The 18690-nt window shown below is 40.8% G+C and overlaps 1 protein-coding gene across 1 annotated transcript in view; it reads left to right on the top strand.

The window, feature by feature from the left end:
• The first annotated feature begins 732 nt into the window (after positions 1-732).
• The window catches only part of UFL1 (UFM1 specific ligase 1), a 68005-nt gene continuing 50047 nt past the window's right edge, over positions 733-18690 (top strand). Inside the window, exons 1-5 of the mRNA XM_019967337.2 lie at positions 733-891; positions 2082-2227; positions 3573-3601; positions 16044-16141; positions 16664-16778. Coding sequence (XP_019822896.2) covers positions 815-891; positions 2082-2227; positions 3573-3601; positions 16044-16141; positions 16664-16778 — 465 coding nt within the window. The 5' untranslated portion in view covers positions 733-814. The remainder of the gene's footprint in view (positions 892-2081; positions 2228-3572; positions 3602-16043; positions 16142-16663; positions 16779-18690) is intronic.

The raw sequence follows: 18690 nt of genomic DNA, 5'->3' as shown, positions 1-18690 counted from the left end.
CCGTAAGATGTTATGGGAAAATCCAAAGGAACTCTGTGACCCATAGCATGATTCCCTACACAAATCGAACTGCCCTACGTTAACAGAGAAGACGTAATGTTAACTGCAGCTTGGGGAACAGCTCCTCCCCCGCCTCCCCAAAATGAATCAAATAGAGGGCAGGGAAGAAAAAAAAAAAGAGTGGTTAACTTTATTATCACTGCGCCAAAATATTAGGAATAATGCAAACAAACGCTTGAAGTAACACTTTATTAACTTGGCTTTCTGGCAGACGAGTACACAAACTGGAGGGCTGGCTCTCCGCAGCCGCGAAGGGATCCCACTGCTGCTGCTGCTAAGTCGCTTCAGTCGTGTCCGACTCTGTGCGACCCCATAGACAGCAGCCCATTAGACTCCTCTGTCCCTGGGATTCTCCAGGCAAGAATACTGGAGTGGGTTGCCATTTCCTTCTCCAATGCATGAAAGTAAAAAGTGAAAGTGAAAGTGAAGTCGCTCAGTCGTGTCCGACTCTTAGCGACCCCATGGACTGCAGCCTACCAGGCTCCTCAGTCCATGGATTTTCCAGGCAAGAGTACTGGAGTGGGGTGCCATTGCCTTCTCCGAGGGATCCCACAGCCCAGGACAAACGTCCCGCGCGGGGAGGGCGGGGCTGCTGCTTTTCTGGCCCCGCCCCCGCCGGCGCAAGTCGCGCACGTTCCGTAGCTGCGTCGCGGAGAGTCTCTTGTCCCTCCGCGCGGCCCGTTCCGCCTCGGCTCCCGCGACCTTTGGGCTGACGTGTCTGCGGTTTGTCGGCGGCTGGGCGAATAGGGCCGAGATGGCGGACGCCTGGGAAGAGATTAGGCGTTTGGCGGCAGATTTTCAGCGGGCGCAGTTCGCAGAAGCCACGCAAAGGTGCCTGACCCTCCCTCTCCGTTTGTGGAGTCCAAAATAGCCTCGGGTGGCCACTCCGGGATCTGAGGCTGCAAACCCCAGGCCTTGAATCCCCGACCTTCCCATCCCCTGTCAGCGTTCCCGCCCCCTCCCTTCCTCCCAGAGGCTGGAGTGCGGTTTCCAAAATAGTTCTCGGTGGGGAAGACCTAGAACATTCCTTCCCACCCCTTCCAAGCCCCAGCAAGGTGCAGGCGAGGCCACCCCACCTCGACGGCTGGGGCCGGTGACACTCCTAAGACTATCCCTCTGATCCTTGCTTAACTGTTAGCAAGTCCCTGAAGCGTCATTGCCTATTATACACTTCCTGACTTAGAGCTTGAAAGGAGAGGCTAACCCCAAGGTACAGTATTTTGTAAATACTATGTTGACTCCGTAAACATTTTGCCTTCTTGTTCACCAGTATAGGTGTGCTAGGCCAGAGCCATACTCCCATCTGTCATTTTTAGGGACTCCAGACACTTGACGTTTTGGGGGGTGTGTCCTGAAAAAGCTCCCTAAATTTGCTTTTCACCTTTATGGAACACATATAACGCTAATAGAACCCTTTTTTATCTGTTGACTACTTCTTGCCTTGTTCTTTCTGGAGCTAAAGACTTCAATCCTCTGGTGCTGTGTTTTGTATCAGTGCTAGCAAACGAGGACACTTAAGTGTTTGTGTAACTGTCAGTTGCAAATTATGGTTTTCCTGGCCTAGCCATGGCCTAGCTAGGTGTCCTGCTTAGAAAGCTTATAGATAGGAGTGAGGCAACTATGCATTTAATAAAATAAAATTTTGTTTTTTTTTTTTTTAAACTGAAGCGAAAGCGAAAATTGAACCAAAAGTAGGACGTGTTTTTTCTTTTACTTAAATTACATGTCCTTACTTTTCTATTTACATTTGAAGATTAGAAGCATGCCTAAGAGAGCAAACTCGAAATCTAAAATAGATTTGTAACAATGAATTACATGATTTAAGTTAATGTAAACCTGTTTACGCCCTATAATTTTTTTAAATGTATTGAATTAGTATTATACGAAAAAAGATGCAGATGCTGTAATATAGAACCTAATGACTATCCAAACCTTTTAAAAACCCATTGTCATACATCTCCTTCAACATATTGAGCACTGGATGTAACAAATTCCTTTTTTAAAACTTTTGTTTCCCTCAGATTGTCAGAACGGAACTGCATTGAGATTGTGAATAAATTGATTGCTCAGAAACAGCTAGAAGTAGTTCACACACTTGATGGGAAGGAATATATTACTCCAGCCCAAATTAGTAAAGAAATGAGAGATGAGCTACATGTTCGAGGTGGTAAGTAATTCCTTAGTTTTTTCTTCTGGTTCTTCGGAAAGGGGCCTGGGCATGACCTTTCAAACCATAAATCATAAATGGTTTGGAGGTTATAGGACACCCTTCTCAATTGTTAATATAATATTCAGCTTTAATACTTTTAAATAGATTTGGGTGAACATTATATAATTTAAATGAAGTCAAATATTGTCACTTTACAGAATCGCATTTTTTATTTTGAGTTATGTCTTCTGTTTGTGAATTAATCAGCTGTTTCTTTTCACAGTTCTTGAATTTATTGGGTGACTCAGGGGTGGACTTAGCTGTCTGTTATCAGGTGATAATTATGAAAAGGGAACAGAGGTTTTAAATTACAGACCATTGAAAATCAAGACTGTAATGGTCTTTTTTTAATTTTGTTTGCAAATTACAAAATAATTTAGTATGATGTTATATCAGATTGTAGGAAAAGCTACTACAAACACGAAAAAGTTTTTGTTTCCATTGCGTTTTTGAAATATGAAGAAATTACTGAGCAAATTTGAATACTGTTTGATTAAAATAGATGCATCTGTGAAAACAACTTGTTAGATGTTATGATGTTTGTTTTTTATCTTACTGCATAGTCCTAATAAAATACTAGCTATAATTTGAAATGCTTAACAGATATTTAGGTAATAAGTGATAACATACCAGTTTCAAATAATTGAAAATAATTTATCTGAATTTTGTTGTCAATGTGTCTTTGGTCACAGTAGATAAATTGTGAAGGGATGAAAATAACCCTCATAGGTCTGCCCAACTCAGTATCAGCTGATGCTGGTTATTAGTTTGATATGACAAATGGAACTTTGAAAATAAGCTATCCTCTATATTTTAGCCATGGATACTTATTATGATAATAACTTGTCTTTGAAGGCATTAATTACTGTGGCCCTGTTGGTAAAGAGTCCACCTGCAATGCAGGAGACCCTGGTTCTATGCCTGGGTCAGGAAGATCCGCTGGAGAAGGGAACAGCTACCCACTCCAGTATTCTTGGGCTTCCCTAGTGGCTCAGATGGTAAAGAATCCGCCTGCAATGCAGAAGACCTGGGTTCGATCCCTCCCTTGGGAGAAACAGCTACCCACTCCAGTATTCTGGCCTGGAGGGTTCCATGGTCAGAGAAGTCTGGCAGGCTACAGTCTGGCGGGTCACAAAGAGTCGGTCACGACTGAGCGACTCTCACTTTGCACTTTCATTGTGTCCTTTGCAGAAAGATTTATATTTTGGATCTTGAAATGTCCAAAACATAAATATGTTGGAATTTGCAGTTTGGGGCTGGTATGTACTTTCTGATAACTTAAATGAATGTCTTTTCTTTAAAGGTCGAGTAAACATCGTTGATCTGCAACAGGTAAATTTCAGCTTTGTAACAGTTTTTACTTTGATTTCTCAACTTTTTATGTTACTAATTTTTTCAGTGCCTTAAGTAGCCACTTGATATTGGTATCATATTGTGTTTGTGAAGAAATAATTATATGACCTTCACTGATACATTTAATCAGTTTAACAAGTTTTTCTTTCTCAGTTGACTTGCTTATACTTTATTCTTTACAAAATAAACTCATAGTTAACCATTTTATGTAATTATAGAGTTTATGTAATTTTGAGAGAAAAATCACTTGTTTCATGGTGACTTGTTTTAGTATGTGGAAGTTAAACCTAGAAAATATTTTTAGAAAATACAAGTGTACGTGGCATCAGTAAGGGTTTTGTTGTTGTTGTTCAGTGGCAAAGTCATGTCCAACTCTTTCCGACCTTATGGACTGCAGCATGCCAGGCCTCCCTGTCCCTCACCATCTCCTGAAGTTCACCCAAGTTCATGTCCATTGAATCGATGATACCATCCAACTGTCTCATACTCTTCTGCCCTTTCTCCTTTTGCCTTCAATATCTCTCATCATCAGGGTCTTTTCTAATGAGTCAGCTCTTCGCATCAGGTGGCCAAAGTATTGGAGGTTTAGCTTCAGCATCAGTCCTTCAAAGAATTTTCAGGGTTGATTTCCCTTAGGCTTGACTGGTTTGATATCCTAGCTGTCCAAGGGACTCTCAAGAGTCTTCCCCAGCACCACAATTCAAAAGCATCAGTGCTTTGGCATTCAGCCTTCTTTATGGTCCAACTCTCACATTTGTACATGACTACTGAAAAGACCATAGCTTTGAGTATACAGACCTTTGTCACTGTATAGGTTTGTCATAGCCTTCCTTCCAAGAAGCAAACATCTTCTAATTTCATGGTTGCAGTCACCATCTGCAGTAATTTTGGAACCCAGGAAGAACAAAATCTGTCACTGCTTCTATTTTTTCCCCTTCTATTTGCCAGGAAGGAATGGGACCAGATGTTATGACCTTTGGTTCAGTTTACTAGCTCAGTTGTGTCCGATTCTTTGTGACCCCATGAATCGCAGCATGCCAGGCCTCCCTGTCCATCACCAACTCCTGGAGTTCACTCAAACTCACATCCATTGAGTTGGTGATGCCATCCAGCCATCTCATCCTCTGTTGTCCCCTTCTCCTCCTGCCCCCAATCCCTCCCAACATCCGAGTCTTTTCCAGTGAGTCAACGCTTCGCATGAGGTGGTCAAAGTACTCGAGTTTCAGCTTTAGCATCATTCCTTCCAAAGAAATCCCAGGGCTGATCTCCTTCAGAATGGACTGGTTGGATCTCCTTGCAGTTCAAGGGACTCTCAAGAGTCTTCTCCAACACCACAGTTCAAAACCATAATTCTTCAGCGCTCAGCCTTCTTCACAGTCCAACTCTCACATCCATACATGACCACAGGAAAAACCATAGCCTTGACTAGACGAACCTTTGTTGGCAAAGTAATGTCTCTGCTTTTGAATATGCTATCTAGGTTGGTCATAACTTTCCTTCCAAGGAGTAAGCGTCTTTTAATTTCATGGCTGTAGTCACCATCTGCAGTGTTTTTGAGCCCCAAAAAATAAAGTCTGACACCGTTTCCACTGTTTCCCCATCTAGTTCCCATGGAGTGATGGGACCAGATGCCATGATCTTCGTTTTCTGAATGTTGAGCTTTAAGCCAACTTTTTCACTCTCCTCTTTCACTTTCATCAAGAGGCTTTTTAGTTCCTCTTCGCTTTCTGCCATAAGGGTGGTGTCGTCTGCATATCTGAGGTTATTGATACTTCTCCCGGCAATCTTGATTCCAGCTTGTGCTTCTTCCAGCCCAGCGTTTCTCATGATGTACTCTGCATATAAGTTAAATAAGCAGGGTGACAATATACAGCCTTGACATACTCCTTTTCCTATTTGGACCCAGTCTGTTGTTCCATGTCCAGTTCTAACTGTTGCTTCCTGACCTGCATACAGATTTCTCAAGAGGCAGGTCAGGTGGTCTGGTATTCCCATCTCTTTCAGAATTTTCCAGAGTTTATTGTGATCCACACAGTCAAAGGCTTTGGCGTAGTCAATAAAGCAGAAATAGATGTTTTTTCTGGAACTTTCTTGCTTTTTTGATGATCCAACAGGTGTTGGCAATTTGATCTCTGGTTCCTCTGCCTTTTCTAAAACCAGCTTGATCATCAGGAAGTTCGTGGTTCACGTATTGCTGAAGCCTGGCTTGGAGAATTTTGAGCATTACTTTACTAGCATGTGAGATAGTGGTAGATATTATGGTCATCTGAGTTAAATTTGCCCATTCCCGTCCATGTTAGTTCACTGATTACAAAGATATTGATGTTCACTCTTACCATCTCTTGGTTGACCACATGTAATTTACCTTGGTTCATGGACCTACTTTCCAAGTTCGTATGCAATATCATTCTTTACAGCACTGGACTTTACTTTCACCACCAGACACATCCACAACTGAGCATTGTTTCTGCTTTGGCCCAGCTGCTTCAGTCATTCTGGAGCTATCAGTCTGGGGTAATTGCCTTCTGCCCTACCCCAGGAACATATTGGACACCTTCCAACCTGAGGGACTCATCTTCTGATATTGTATCTTTTTGCCTTTTTCTATTGTTCATGGGGTTCTCATGGCAAGAATACTGGGGTGGTTTGCTACTTCCTCCTCCAGTGGACCACGTTTTGTCAGAACTCTCCAACATAACCCGTCTGTCTTGGGTAGCCCTGCAGGGCATAGCTCATAGGTTGATTGAGTTTTGCAAGCCCCTTCACCTTGACAAAGCTGTGATCCATTAGGGGGCATCAGTAAGGTACACTACACTATATGCAGGAAACTGGCCATTTTTGTGTGAATAGGTTTAATTTCTTATTTTTTCAAATTTTTTTATTTTCACGGTATAGTTGATTTATAGTTCTTTTTCAGAATCCTTTGCCACATGGGTTATTACAGAACATTGGATAGTATTCCCTGTGCTATACGGTGGGTCCTTGTTAATTATTTTATACATAGTACTGTGTATCAGTTCAGTTCACTCACTCAGTCGTGTCCAACTCTTTGTGACCCCATGGACTGCAGCACGCCAGGCCTCCCTATCCATCACCAACTCCTGGAGTTTACTCAAACTCATGTCCATTGAGTCGGTGATGCCAACCAACCATCTCATCTTCTGTCATCCCCTTCTCCTCCTGCCTTCAATCTTTCCCAGCATCAGGTTCTTTTCAAATGAGTCAGCTCTTCTATCAGGGGGCCAAACTATTGTAGTTTCAGCTTCAACATCAGTCCCTCCAATGAATATTCAGGACTGATTTCCTTTAGGATGGACTAGTTGGATCTCCTTGCAGTCCAAGGGACTCTAAAGAGTCTTTTCCAGCACCACAGTTCAACAGCATCAATTCTTCAGCGCTCAGCTTTCTTTATAGTCCAACTCTTACATCCATACATGACTACTGGAAAAACCAGAGCCTTGACTAGACAAACCTTTGTTGACAAAGTAATGTCTCTGCTTTTTAATATGTTATCTAGGTTGGTCATAGCTTTTCTTCGAAGGAGCAAGCGTCTTTTAATTTCATGGCTGTAGTCATCATCTGCAGTGATTTTGGAGCCCCGCAAAAATAAAGTCTGCCACTGTTTCCACTGTTTCCCCATCTATTTGCCATGAAGTGATGGCACCGGATGCCATGATCGTAGTTTTCTGAATGTGCAGCTTTAAGCCAACTTTCTCACTCTCCTCTTTCACTTTCATCAAGAGGCTCTTGAGTAGTTCTTTATTTTCTGCCATAAGGGTGGTGTCATCTGTATGTCTGAGGTTGTTGATATTTCTCCTGGCAGTCTTGATTCCAGCTTGTACTCCATCCAGCCCAGCATTTCTCATGATGTACTCTTCATATAAGTTAAATAAGCAAGGTGACAATGTACAGCCTTGACGTCCTTTTCTTATTTGGAACCAGTCTGTTGTTCTGTGTCCAGTTCTAACTGTTGCTTTCTGATCTGCATATAGATTTCTCAAGAGGCAGGGCAGGTGGTCTAATATTCCCGTCTCTTTCAGAATTTTCCACAGTTTATTGTGGTCCACACAGTCAAAGGCTTTGGCATAGTCAATAAAGCAGAAATAGATGTTTTTCTGGAACTCTCTTGATTTTTCAATGATCCAGTGAATGTTGGCAATTTGATTTCTGGTTCCTCTGCCTTTTCTAAAACCAGCCTGAACATCTGGAAGTTCACGGTTTATGTATTGTTGAAGCCTGGCTTGGAGAATTTTGAGCATTACTTTACTAGCCTGTGAGATGAGTGGAATTGTGTAGTAGTTTGAGCATTCTTTGGCATTGCCTTTCTTTGGGATTGGGATGAAAACTGACCTTTTCCAGTCCTGTGGCCACTGCTGAGTTTTCCAAATTTGCTGGCATTTGAGTAGAGCACTTTCACAGCATCATCTTTTAGGATTTGAACTAGCTCAACTGGAATTCCATCACCTCCACTAGCTTTGTTCATAGTGATGCTTTCTAAGGCCCACGTGACTTCACATTCCAGGATGTCTGGCTGTAGGTGAGTGATCACATCATTGTGATTACCTGGGTCATGAAGATCTTTTTTGTACAGTTCTTCTGTGTATTCTTGCCACCTCGTCTTAGTATCTTATGCTTCTGTTAGGTCCATCCGTTTCTGTCCTTTATTGAGCCCATCATTTTCTTAAAGAGATCTCTAGTCTTTTCCATTCTATTGTTTTCCTCTGTTTCTTTGCACTCATCACTGTGGAAGGCTTTCTTATCTTTCCTTGCTGTTCTTTGGAACTCTGCATTCAAATGGGTATATCTTTTCTTTTCTCCTTTGCTTTTCACTCCTTTTCTATTTCACTCCTTTTTAATGGCTTAGTAATATTCCACTCTATATATGTACCACATCTATATCTTTTCCTCTGTCAATGGACATTTAGGTTATTTCCATGTCTTACTTGTTGTAAATAGTGCCCCACTGAACATTGGGGTGAATGTATCTTTTCAAAATATGCTTTCCTCCAGATGTATGCCCAGGAGTGAGATTACTGGACCATGTGGTAGTTATATTTTTAGTTTTTTAAGAAACTTCATACTGTTCACTGTAATGGTTATACCAGTTTTACATTCCCACCAACAGTGTTCGGAGGGTTCTTTTTTCTCCACACACTGTCCAGTATGTATTGTTTGGAGACTTTCAGATGATGGCTGTTCTGATTGGTGTGAGGTTATAACTGATTGTAGTTTTGATTTGCATTTCTCTAATAATTAGTGATGTTGAGCATATTTTCATGCTTTTGGCCACCTGCATTGTCTAATTCAATGAAACCATGAACCATGCCATGTAGGACCACCCAAGACAGACGAGTCATGGTGGAGAGTTCTGACAAAACATGGTTCACTGGAGAAGGGAATGGCAAACTACTTCAGTATCCCTGCCTTGAGAACCCCGTGAACAGTATGAAAAGGCAAAAAGATAGGACACTGAAAGATGAACTCAGGTTGGTAGGTGCCCAATATGCTACTGGAGAACAGTGGAGAAATAACTGCAGAAAGAATGAAGAGATGGAGCCAAAGCTAAAATAGCACCCAGTTGTGGATGTGACTGGTGCTGGAAGTAAATACCGATGCTGTAAAGAACAATATTGCATAGGAACCTGGAATGTGTGAATCAAGGTAAATTGAAAGTGGTCAAACAGGAGATGGCAAGAGTGAACATCAACATCTTAGGAATCAGAATGATCTCTGTTCGTTTCCAAGGCAAACCATTCAATATCATAGTAATCCAAGTCTATGCCCCAACTAGAAATGCTGAATAAGCTGAAGTGGAACGGTTCTGTGAAGACCTACATGACTTTCTAGAACTGACACTAAAAAAGATGTCCTTTTCATTATAGGGGACTGGAATGCAAGAATAGGAAGTCAAGAGATACCTGGAGTAATAGGCATATTTGGCCTTGGAATACAAAATGAAGCAGGGCAAAGGCTAACAGAGTTTTGCCAAGAGAATGCACTGGTCATAGCAAACACCCTCTTCCAACAACACAAAAGAAGACTCTATCATGGACATTACCAGATGGTCAATACCAAACTTAGATTGATTATATTCTTTGCAGCCAAAGATGGAGAAGCTCCATACAGTCAGCAAAAACAAGACTGGGAGCTGACTGTGGCATAGATCATGAATTCCTTATGGACAAATTCAGACTGAAATTGAAGAGAGTAGGGAAAACCACTAGACCACTCAGGTATGACATAAATCAAATTGCTTAATGATTATACAGTGGAAGTGACAAATAGATTCCAGGGATTCGATCTGATAGAGTGCCTGAAGAACTATGGACAGAGATTCGTGACATGGTACAGGAGACAGGGAGCAAGACCATCGCCAAGAAAAAGAAATGCAAAAAAGCAATATGGCTGTGTGAGGAGGCCTTACAAATAGTTGAGAAAAGAAGAGAAGCTGAAGGCAAAGGAGAAAAGAAATGATATACCCATTTGAATGCAGAGTTCCAAAGAATAGCAAGGAGAGATAAGAAAGCCTTCCTCAGTGATCAGTGCAAAGAAATAGAGGAAAACAACAGAATGGGAAAGACTAGAGATCTCTTCAAGAAAATTAGAGATACCAAGGGAACATTTCATGCAAAGATGGGCTCAATAAAGGACAGAAATAGTATGGACCTAATAGAAGCAGAAGATAGTAAGAAGAGGTGGCAAGAATGCACAGAAGAACTATACAAAAAAGATCCTCATGACCCAGGTAACTATGATGGTGTGATCACTCACCTAGAGCCAGACATCCTGGAATGCCAAGTCAAGTGGGCCTTAGAAAGCATAACTGCAAACAAAGCTAGTGGAGGTGATGGAATTCCAGTTGAACTATTTCAAATCCTAAACAATGATGCTGTGAAAGTCCTGCACTCAGTGTGTCAGCAATTTTGGAAAACTTAGCAGTGGCCACAGGACTGGAGAAGGTCAGTTTTCATTCCAATCCCAAAGAAAGCCTATGCTAAAGAATTCAATATACCACACAATTCCACTCATCTCACACTCTAGGAAGATAATGCTCAAAATCCTCCAAGCTAGGCTTCAACAGTATGTGAATTGTGAACTTCCAGATGTTCAAGCTGGATTTAGAAAAGGCAGAGGAACCAGAAATCAATTTGCCAACATCCACTGGATCATCAGAAAAGCAAGAGAGTTCCTGAAAAATATCTACTACTGCTTTATTGACTATGCCAAAGCTGTTGACTCTGTGGATCACAACAAACTGGAATATTCTGAAAGAGATGGAAATAGCAGACCACCTGACCTGCCTCCTGAGAAATCTGTATGCAGGTCAAGAAGCAACATTTAGAACTAGACATGGTTCCAAATCGGGAAAGGAGTATGTCAAGGCTTTATATTGTCACCCTGCTTATTTAACTTATATGCAGAGAACATCATACGAAATGCTGGGCTGGATGAAGCACAAGCTGGAATCAAGATTGCCGGGAGAAATATCAATAACCTCAGATATGCAGATGACACCACCCTTATGGCAGAAAGTGAAGAGGAACTCAAAAGCCTCTTGATGAAAGTGAAAGAGGAGAGTAAAAAAAATTGGCTTAAAGCTGAACATTCAGACAACTAAAATCATGGCATGCAGTCCCATCACTTCATGGCAAATAGATGGGGAAACAGTGGCTGATTTTATTTTTTTGGGCTCCACAATCACTGCAGATTGTGACTAAGCCATGAAATTAAAAGACCCTTGCTCCTTGGAAGAAAAGTTATGAGCAACCTAGACATATTAGAAAGTAGAGACATTACTTTGCCAACAAAGGTCCATCTAGTCAAGGCTAACTGTTGCTTCCTGACCTGCATGCAGAATACCAGTCAGGTGGACTGGTATTCCCATCTGTTAAGAATTTTCCACACTTTGTTGTTATCCACACAAAGGCTTTGAAATAGTCAATAAAGCAGAAATAGATGTTTTTCTAGAACTCTCTTGTTTTTTCGATGACCCAACGGATATGGCAGTTTGACCTCTGGTTCCTATGGGCTCTATGGTAACATTAATGGTGAACTGCAAGGGAGACTTTCCCAACGTGATGCGCTGCCAGGGCCCTGGTCCCTGTGGTGAGCCCCTGCCAACCCATGCCTCCACAGGAGACCATCCAACACTAGCAGGTAGTTTTGGTTCAGTCACCTGTTGGGTCACTGCTGCTTTCCTCTGGGTATTGGTGCCTGCAAGATTTTGTTTGTGCCCTTCAAGATTAGAGTCTCTGTTTCCCTCAGTCCTGTGGAAGTCATGCAAACAGATTCCACTGGCCTTCAAGGCCAGATTCCATGGGGGTTCCGGCTCCTCTTATCAGATCCCCAGGCTGGGAAGCCTGATGTGGGGTTCAGAAGCTTCACAACAATGAGAGTACCTCTTTGATATTATTGTTCTCCAGTTTGTGGGTCACCCACCCCACAGGAATGGAATTTTATTTTACAGTGATTGTGCCCCCTCCTACCATCTTGTTGTGGCTTCTTCTTTGTCTTTGGACATGGGGTATCTTATTTGGTGGGTTCTAGCATTCTCCTGTCAGTGGTTGATCAACAGCTAGTTGCAGTTTTTGTGGTGTTGCAGGAGGAGATAAGCACATATCCGGCTACTCCGCCATCTTGAACTGAACAGCACTGATCTTAGTTTTTTGAATGTTGAGTTTTAAACCAGGTTTTTCACTCTCCTCTTTCACCTTCATCAAGAGGCTCTTTAGTACCTCTTCACTTTCTGCCTGCCATTAGGGTGGTATCATCTGCATATCTGTGGATGTTGATATTTCTCCCAGAAACATTGATTCCTACTTGTGATTCATCTAGCTCGGCATTTCACATGGTGTACTCTGCATATAAGTTAAATAAGCAGGATGACTATATACAACCTTGATGTACTCCTTTCCCAATTTTGAACCAGTCACTTGTTCCATGTAGGTTTCTAACTGTTGCTTCTTGACCTGCACACAGGTTTCTCAGGAGGCAGGTAAGGTGGTCTGGTATTTGCATCTCTTTACATTCTCCACAATTTGTTGTGATCCACACAGATTAACTTCAGCAATATTATCCAAAGGCAAAGACACGTACTAGAGACATACATAAATCCAGACTAACAGAGGTCTCACAGTTTCTGCTCAAGGTTTAAAATGCCTCTTTGCATTTTTTTTTTTAACCTTTGCTTGCAGTTCTACTAATGAATCCAAGGGCAAAGTCCCAGGAAAAGTGGGCTGTGTTTGTATCTCAAGGACATAGTAAGAGTTAACTTCAAGCTTTCTTCTAGGTGTGTTTTCTCTCAAGGTCAGAATTCCAAAGGAAAAAAATATTTTAACAAGCTAACTTTCTCTAATTGCCTGTACAAAAGAACCAATTTTGTTGAGAAGTGTCTGTTTTAAGTCTTCCACCCACTTTTTTGATTGGGTTGTTTATTTTTCTTAAGTAAGTTGCATGAGTTGCTTTTATATTTTGGAACTTTAACCCTAAGAAAACCATAATTCAAAAAGATACATGTACCCCAGTGTTTATTAGAGCACTGTTTACAGTAGCTAGGACATGGAAGCAACCTAGATGTCCATCAACAGATGAATGGATAGAGAAGTTTTGGTACATTTAAACAATGGTATGTTACTCATCCATGAAAAGGAATGCATTTGAGTCAGTTATAGTGAGGTGGATATACCTGTAGCTTGTTACACTGAGTGAAGTACATTATTAATGCATATATGTGGAATCTAGAAAAGTGGTACTGATGAATCTATTTGTAGGGCAGGAATAGAGATGCAGACATAGAGAAAATACTTGTGGAAAGAGTTGGGGAAGGAGAGGTGGGACAGATTGAGAGAAAAGCATGAAACATATTTTTACTCATTACCATGTGTAAAATAGCTAGCTAATGGGAAGTTGCTGTATAACACAGGGAACCCAAAGTGGTACTCTATGACAATCTAGAGGGGTGGGATGGAGTTGGAGGAGGTTCAAGAGGGAGGGGAACATATGCATACTTATGACTGATTCATGTTGTTGTATGGCAAAAGCCAACACAATATTGTAAAGCAGTTATCCTCCAATTAAAAACAAATTTAAGGAGGAACCAATTTTGCAATTTCAAAAGAGTTTTAACGAGTTTTCTCTGGAATCTAAAGAATATTGTGGTCTCACAGTGTCAAAAAAGATTATCTTTTTTTGTATTCATAGTTTTATAGCTAAAATTTAGACCAAATAGTGCTTAAACCGACATTAATAAGAGGGGCAGACTGGCTGATGAAATGTTGTCCCAGGGGTACCGTCAGTGGTGTTTATAACTGAAAGTGGACAGAAAGAACAAAAAAACTTAGTGTCCTAGGAGCGTTTTCAAGGGGTGTTTCTTTGGGTTTAGAAGGAGATCCTCCCATGTTGAATAACCTGCAACCAAGAACAGCAGTCCTAGAAATGAAGTCCAGCATCCTGGAAACATTACTAGGAGGCACCTGTAAGGGATTCATAACATCCTCTGAATTACCTTTGATCTTTATGCTGATGGGCTTTGGAGCATCCTCTACTCCCTCACTGCTTTCTAACCAGACATCTCTGGTCAGCTTTGGTTCCTTTAAAGGTGCTCTCCCTCCCTGCCTATGGTGGACATTTGAACCAGTGCAAAGCAGTTGCCAGTTTTTCCCTTAAGCCTTTATAGACAAGACAACAGATCTCCCCTGTGTCCTATAACAAGATTTCCTACACTGGGGTGTACTCCTCAGGATTGAGTATTTATAAAATTTATGTTGTGATCTACTGAGAATTGGCCAGCTCACTAGGCTGGCTGTAGCAGTGTGTGGGTTGCCAACGCCTGGGGTCAGGGTGAGGGGGCAGCTGAGAAGTAAAAGGAAAATCTCTTGGAGGAATTAGAGTTGAGAAGCATAATTATTTCAGATGTGTGTGTTTTGTAACAAAGATAAGACCTCAGGGTACCTGTGCACTCAGCCTGATGAAGACAGCACTGGCAGTTTAGAAATAAAAAGCAAAAGATCTTTTCCCAGGAGGATGTTGAACATATGTAGTGAAAAACAGGCCCTTCTGTGCAAGATAAGTAGGAAAGAAAGGCACAATCCAAAGGAGAAGCAAAGAAGATAGTGCTTGCAGAGATCTCTTGCCATAGTTGAGCGAGACCTGCAAATTACCTTGGCAGCAATCCGAATCATGGCACCAGATGATGATGGCAAGTGAGAGGACCTTGGTTCTTTTCTTCTTCAGAGAAAGAATTCCACAAAGAAACATTTTAAAGCAGACACAGAATTTATTGGAAGCATAGTACATGCAAAGAGAACAAAGAAGCAGTCTATTTAAAACAAAGCAGAAATACACACACAGGAAAGAGTGTGGGTGTCCTCCCTAATGAGGAGCATCCCAGAGAGGTGATTTAAATCACTTATATGGAAGCAGTTTTTCCTTGGTTTTTTATTTCCTCTGGCCAGTCATCTTTCTTCATTTCCCACCTCAGACTTGACCCAAGGCTCTTCCTGATATACTTATGCATCTTTTTGCCAAGATGGATTCCAGCATGGAAGCCTATAGGAGGTTGACAGCACCTATTATGGGATAGCGCCCCTCCGTTTTTGACCCCCAAGTCTTTCTACACATGTGCAGTCCTGGAGATCCTGACCTCAGGAGTGATAGATGTAGTCATCTTATTTCTTGACTCCAGCAGAGCTCAGCTTCTGCTATTAAGTTTATCCTTGAAATGTCTAGGGGAAGCAAAGGTCCAGTTTACTCCACTTGACAATCTCCAGCTGTTTAGCTCAGGGACCCATCTACCTCCTATCTCAGAACCACGAGCCAGGATCTGCTGAGAAACCTCATTCACGACCCTGACAGTGGGTTTGGCTGACTTCTTTACAAGCCCATGGATCACACCATGGGCTGAGATGTATCAGCAGGCTTGACCCCCTGAGTGCTGGCCTGCAGAGCCTCTCTCTAGTGAGAGAATCAGGGCTGGGATGGTCCTTGGGCCAGGAGGCTCCCCATGGGGCAGCAGTCCAGTGATTGCTCAGAGGCAGTGGGCAGTTTGGGTCATAGACTCACAGACTCACTGCATGATGTCAGCAGGTCAGGACCTGCCTGTTGCACTGCTTCAGGCGCTCCCTCTCACTCCTGTCTGCCTCCCTGGGGACTAGGTGGGACTCTGGAGGTGAAAAGACTTTTGAAGTTGTGTGATTTTTGTAGTGCAAGCTTTCTTAGCGAGTGAAAGTGTACAGGTTCAGAAATGAAAGTGAATAAGCAATAAGCCCCTAATTGTTTGAGATTTTTTATAATATTTCAAATCAATTTGAAATTCATCTAAGGGGAAGTAAGTTTTCATTTTTTTAAAAGTTCTAAAATATATAATTTCAAATTTTAAAACAATATGAACTTATCACTAATAGAATGTGTACTTATTTTCCAGGCAATTAATGTGGATCTGACTCATATTGAAAATAGAATTGGTGACATTGTTAAATCAGAAAAACATGTTCAACTAGTATTGGGACAACTGATAGATGAGTAAGTACAATAATTAAGAATACCTTTTTGTGTTTCTTTTTTTGTAAGTTTATACTTAAATTTAGAATAACTGTGGCACTATGGCATTTTTTAGTACTCTTCCAGTACTGATTTTCATTATTGTGCTTAAAAAGTAAGTGCTTACTTGTGTGGAATACTTGGGAATAATATAAACTTTTAATTTTTTCTGTTGTTTTAAAGCAACACAAAACACAATTTTTATCATCTTTCCTATGTGAACTTAACTCTGAAAGCAGAATTGTTAAAAAGTCCTAATGAAAATGACTGTAGAATTTTAACTGTTGAAAACAATTTCAGCATTTATTTGATTAACCTTCCATTTAGTTACATTGATAAGAAAAATTTCAGACTATGATTAATGAATGGTGTTTACCTAAACATACCATATTAATTACTTTTGGGGAGTGCCTTATTGCAGCAGAAATTAAACATAAAAAGAAAGAGAAAAATTATTATTCCTAATTAAGTTTTTCCTTTTTTTTTTTTAATTTAAACTATTAGGAACTATTTGGATCGTTTAGCAGAAGAAGTAAATGATAAATTACAGGAAAGTGGTCAAGTAACCATAGCAGAACTGTGTAAAACCTATGATCTTCCTGGAAACTTTCTGACACAGGTATTTTTTTTCCTTAATGGTATAATTTGTCTTTTCAAATAAATGCCAAGTTTGAAAGGGTGGGAATAAACTAGACTTACTATTATTTGTTTTTTTGCAAGTGTTTTGACTATTCTCTAGTTTTGACTATGTTCTAGCAATATATTTGGGGGATACTTAAACACTGACGGCTCTGATAAGATTGTTTAGAAGTGATTTTAATCTTCCTGAACCCTGTTGCTGCTGCTAAGCCGCTTCAGTCGTGTCCAACTCTGTGCGACCCCATAGATGGCAGCCCACCAGGCTCCCCCGTACCTGGGATTCTCCAGGCAAGAACACTGGAGTGGGTTGCCATTTCCTTCTCCAATGCATGAAAGTGAAAAGTGAAAGTGAAGTTGCTCAGTTGTGTCTGAATCTTAGCGACCCTATGGACTATACAGCCCACCAGGCTCCTCCATCCATGGGATTTTCCAGGCAAGAGTACTGGAGTGGGGTGCCATTGCCTTCTCCATTCCTGAACCCAGAGATACCTAAACTTGGTAGACTTAAGGTCTCAGCCTGCTTGGATGCAGTAGCAAGTATACCAGAAGTGTATATCTTTATTGAATGCTTCTTTAGCAAGAATATCTTCAGTTCTGATTGCTAGTTATAATTTAAGAAACAGCTGATGAAGATTATAATTTATAAGAGGTGCTACTGGCATCTTGTGTGGTAAAGGTCACAGATGCTGCTAAACATCCTGCAGTGCACAGAGCATTCCTTCCCAGTAGAAAATTTTCTTCCCCAGATGTCAATAGTACCAACTTCTTTTGATGTCACCTTTCTTCCTCCTCTAAACTGAGAGCATGATAGGGAGAGAAATCAAGGAATGGCTTATAGTCACTTAATTTTTGGTACTTGTGTCAATACTCAAATCAAATTATAAGTTAAATTACAATGGTGCCTGAAAATAGAGGCTATTTCCTTGTTATTTCAGTTTTCTTAAAGTTGTTTAACGTTTTAGAAGTCTGTTTGGAACAGTGGAAGTTAAACAGGCCATGCTTTGAATTCTGTCTATGACACTGCTTTGTTACTTAGGGTCAGAAAAATTATTTTTATGCCTATTTGTGCTTCAAGTTACGTATCTGAAAATGGGAATAATTGTCTCTCATAGATGTCAGTAAGGTGTCGAATACATGGTATATCTGGTGAAATGGCTGGCCTAGAGGAAGTACTCAATAAATGATGGTTTTGTTTATATATTTACTGAAACAAATAAGGGAAAAGCCAAATCATTTTAGGTATACTTTAAAAAAATCCATCTTACAGAAATTACCAAACCATAATTGCATGAGATTAATTTATAATGAAACAGATTTACTCACTCATTTTAAGTGGGTGATTTCTCCTCATTGCATCTAAAATACCATTGAGCATATAGATCTGTTTTACAAAGTATTTCAGGAGAACTAAGCTCCTGAGCAAGTGTATGTAAATTACAGAAGATAAAATGAGCAAATACATGTAAATCACAGAAGGCAAAAAAAAAGATACTTTTAGTCAGTTTTACATTAAAATATCAGAACAGATCAAGTGGTTTCTTATTGTGCTACTGATACATTTTAGAAACATATATATATTCTTTTTTCAGTTTTAATTTTTCTCAGTATCATAGGCAGTATTGTAAAAGCTCACTAAGAAGTGGTTTGGGGGACTTCCCTGACAGTCCGGTGGATAAGACTCTGAGCTTCCAATTCCAATGCTAAGGGCATGGGTTTAATCCTGGCTCACAGAACTAAGATCCCGCATGCCTCATGGGGCAGCAAAAAAATGGATCCTTAAAAAAAAGTTGTTTGGAAACCATTTTTCTGTACCATAGAAGTATCAGCCAGGCTGACTCAAATAGATTTAACTTGTCCTGGAAAGGGAAATATGTCCAAGCTTATTTCATAAA

Source organism: Bos indicus, chromosome 9, assembly GCF_029378745.1.
Source record: "Bos indicus isolate NIAB-ARS_2022 breed Sahiwal x Tharparkar chromosome 9, NIAB-ARS_B.indTharparkar_mat_pri_1.0, whole genome shotgun sequence".
NCBI classification, from domain to species: Eukaryota; Metazoa; Chordata; class Mammalia; order Artiodactyla; family Bovidae; genus Bos; species Bos indicus.
The sequence above is the reverse complement of the archived record's forward strand: the minus strand, read 5'-3'. Positions and strand labels throughout refer to the sequence as shown.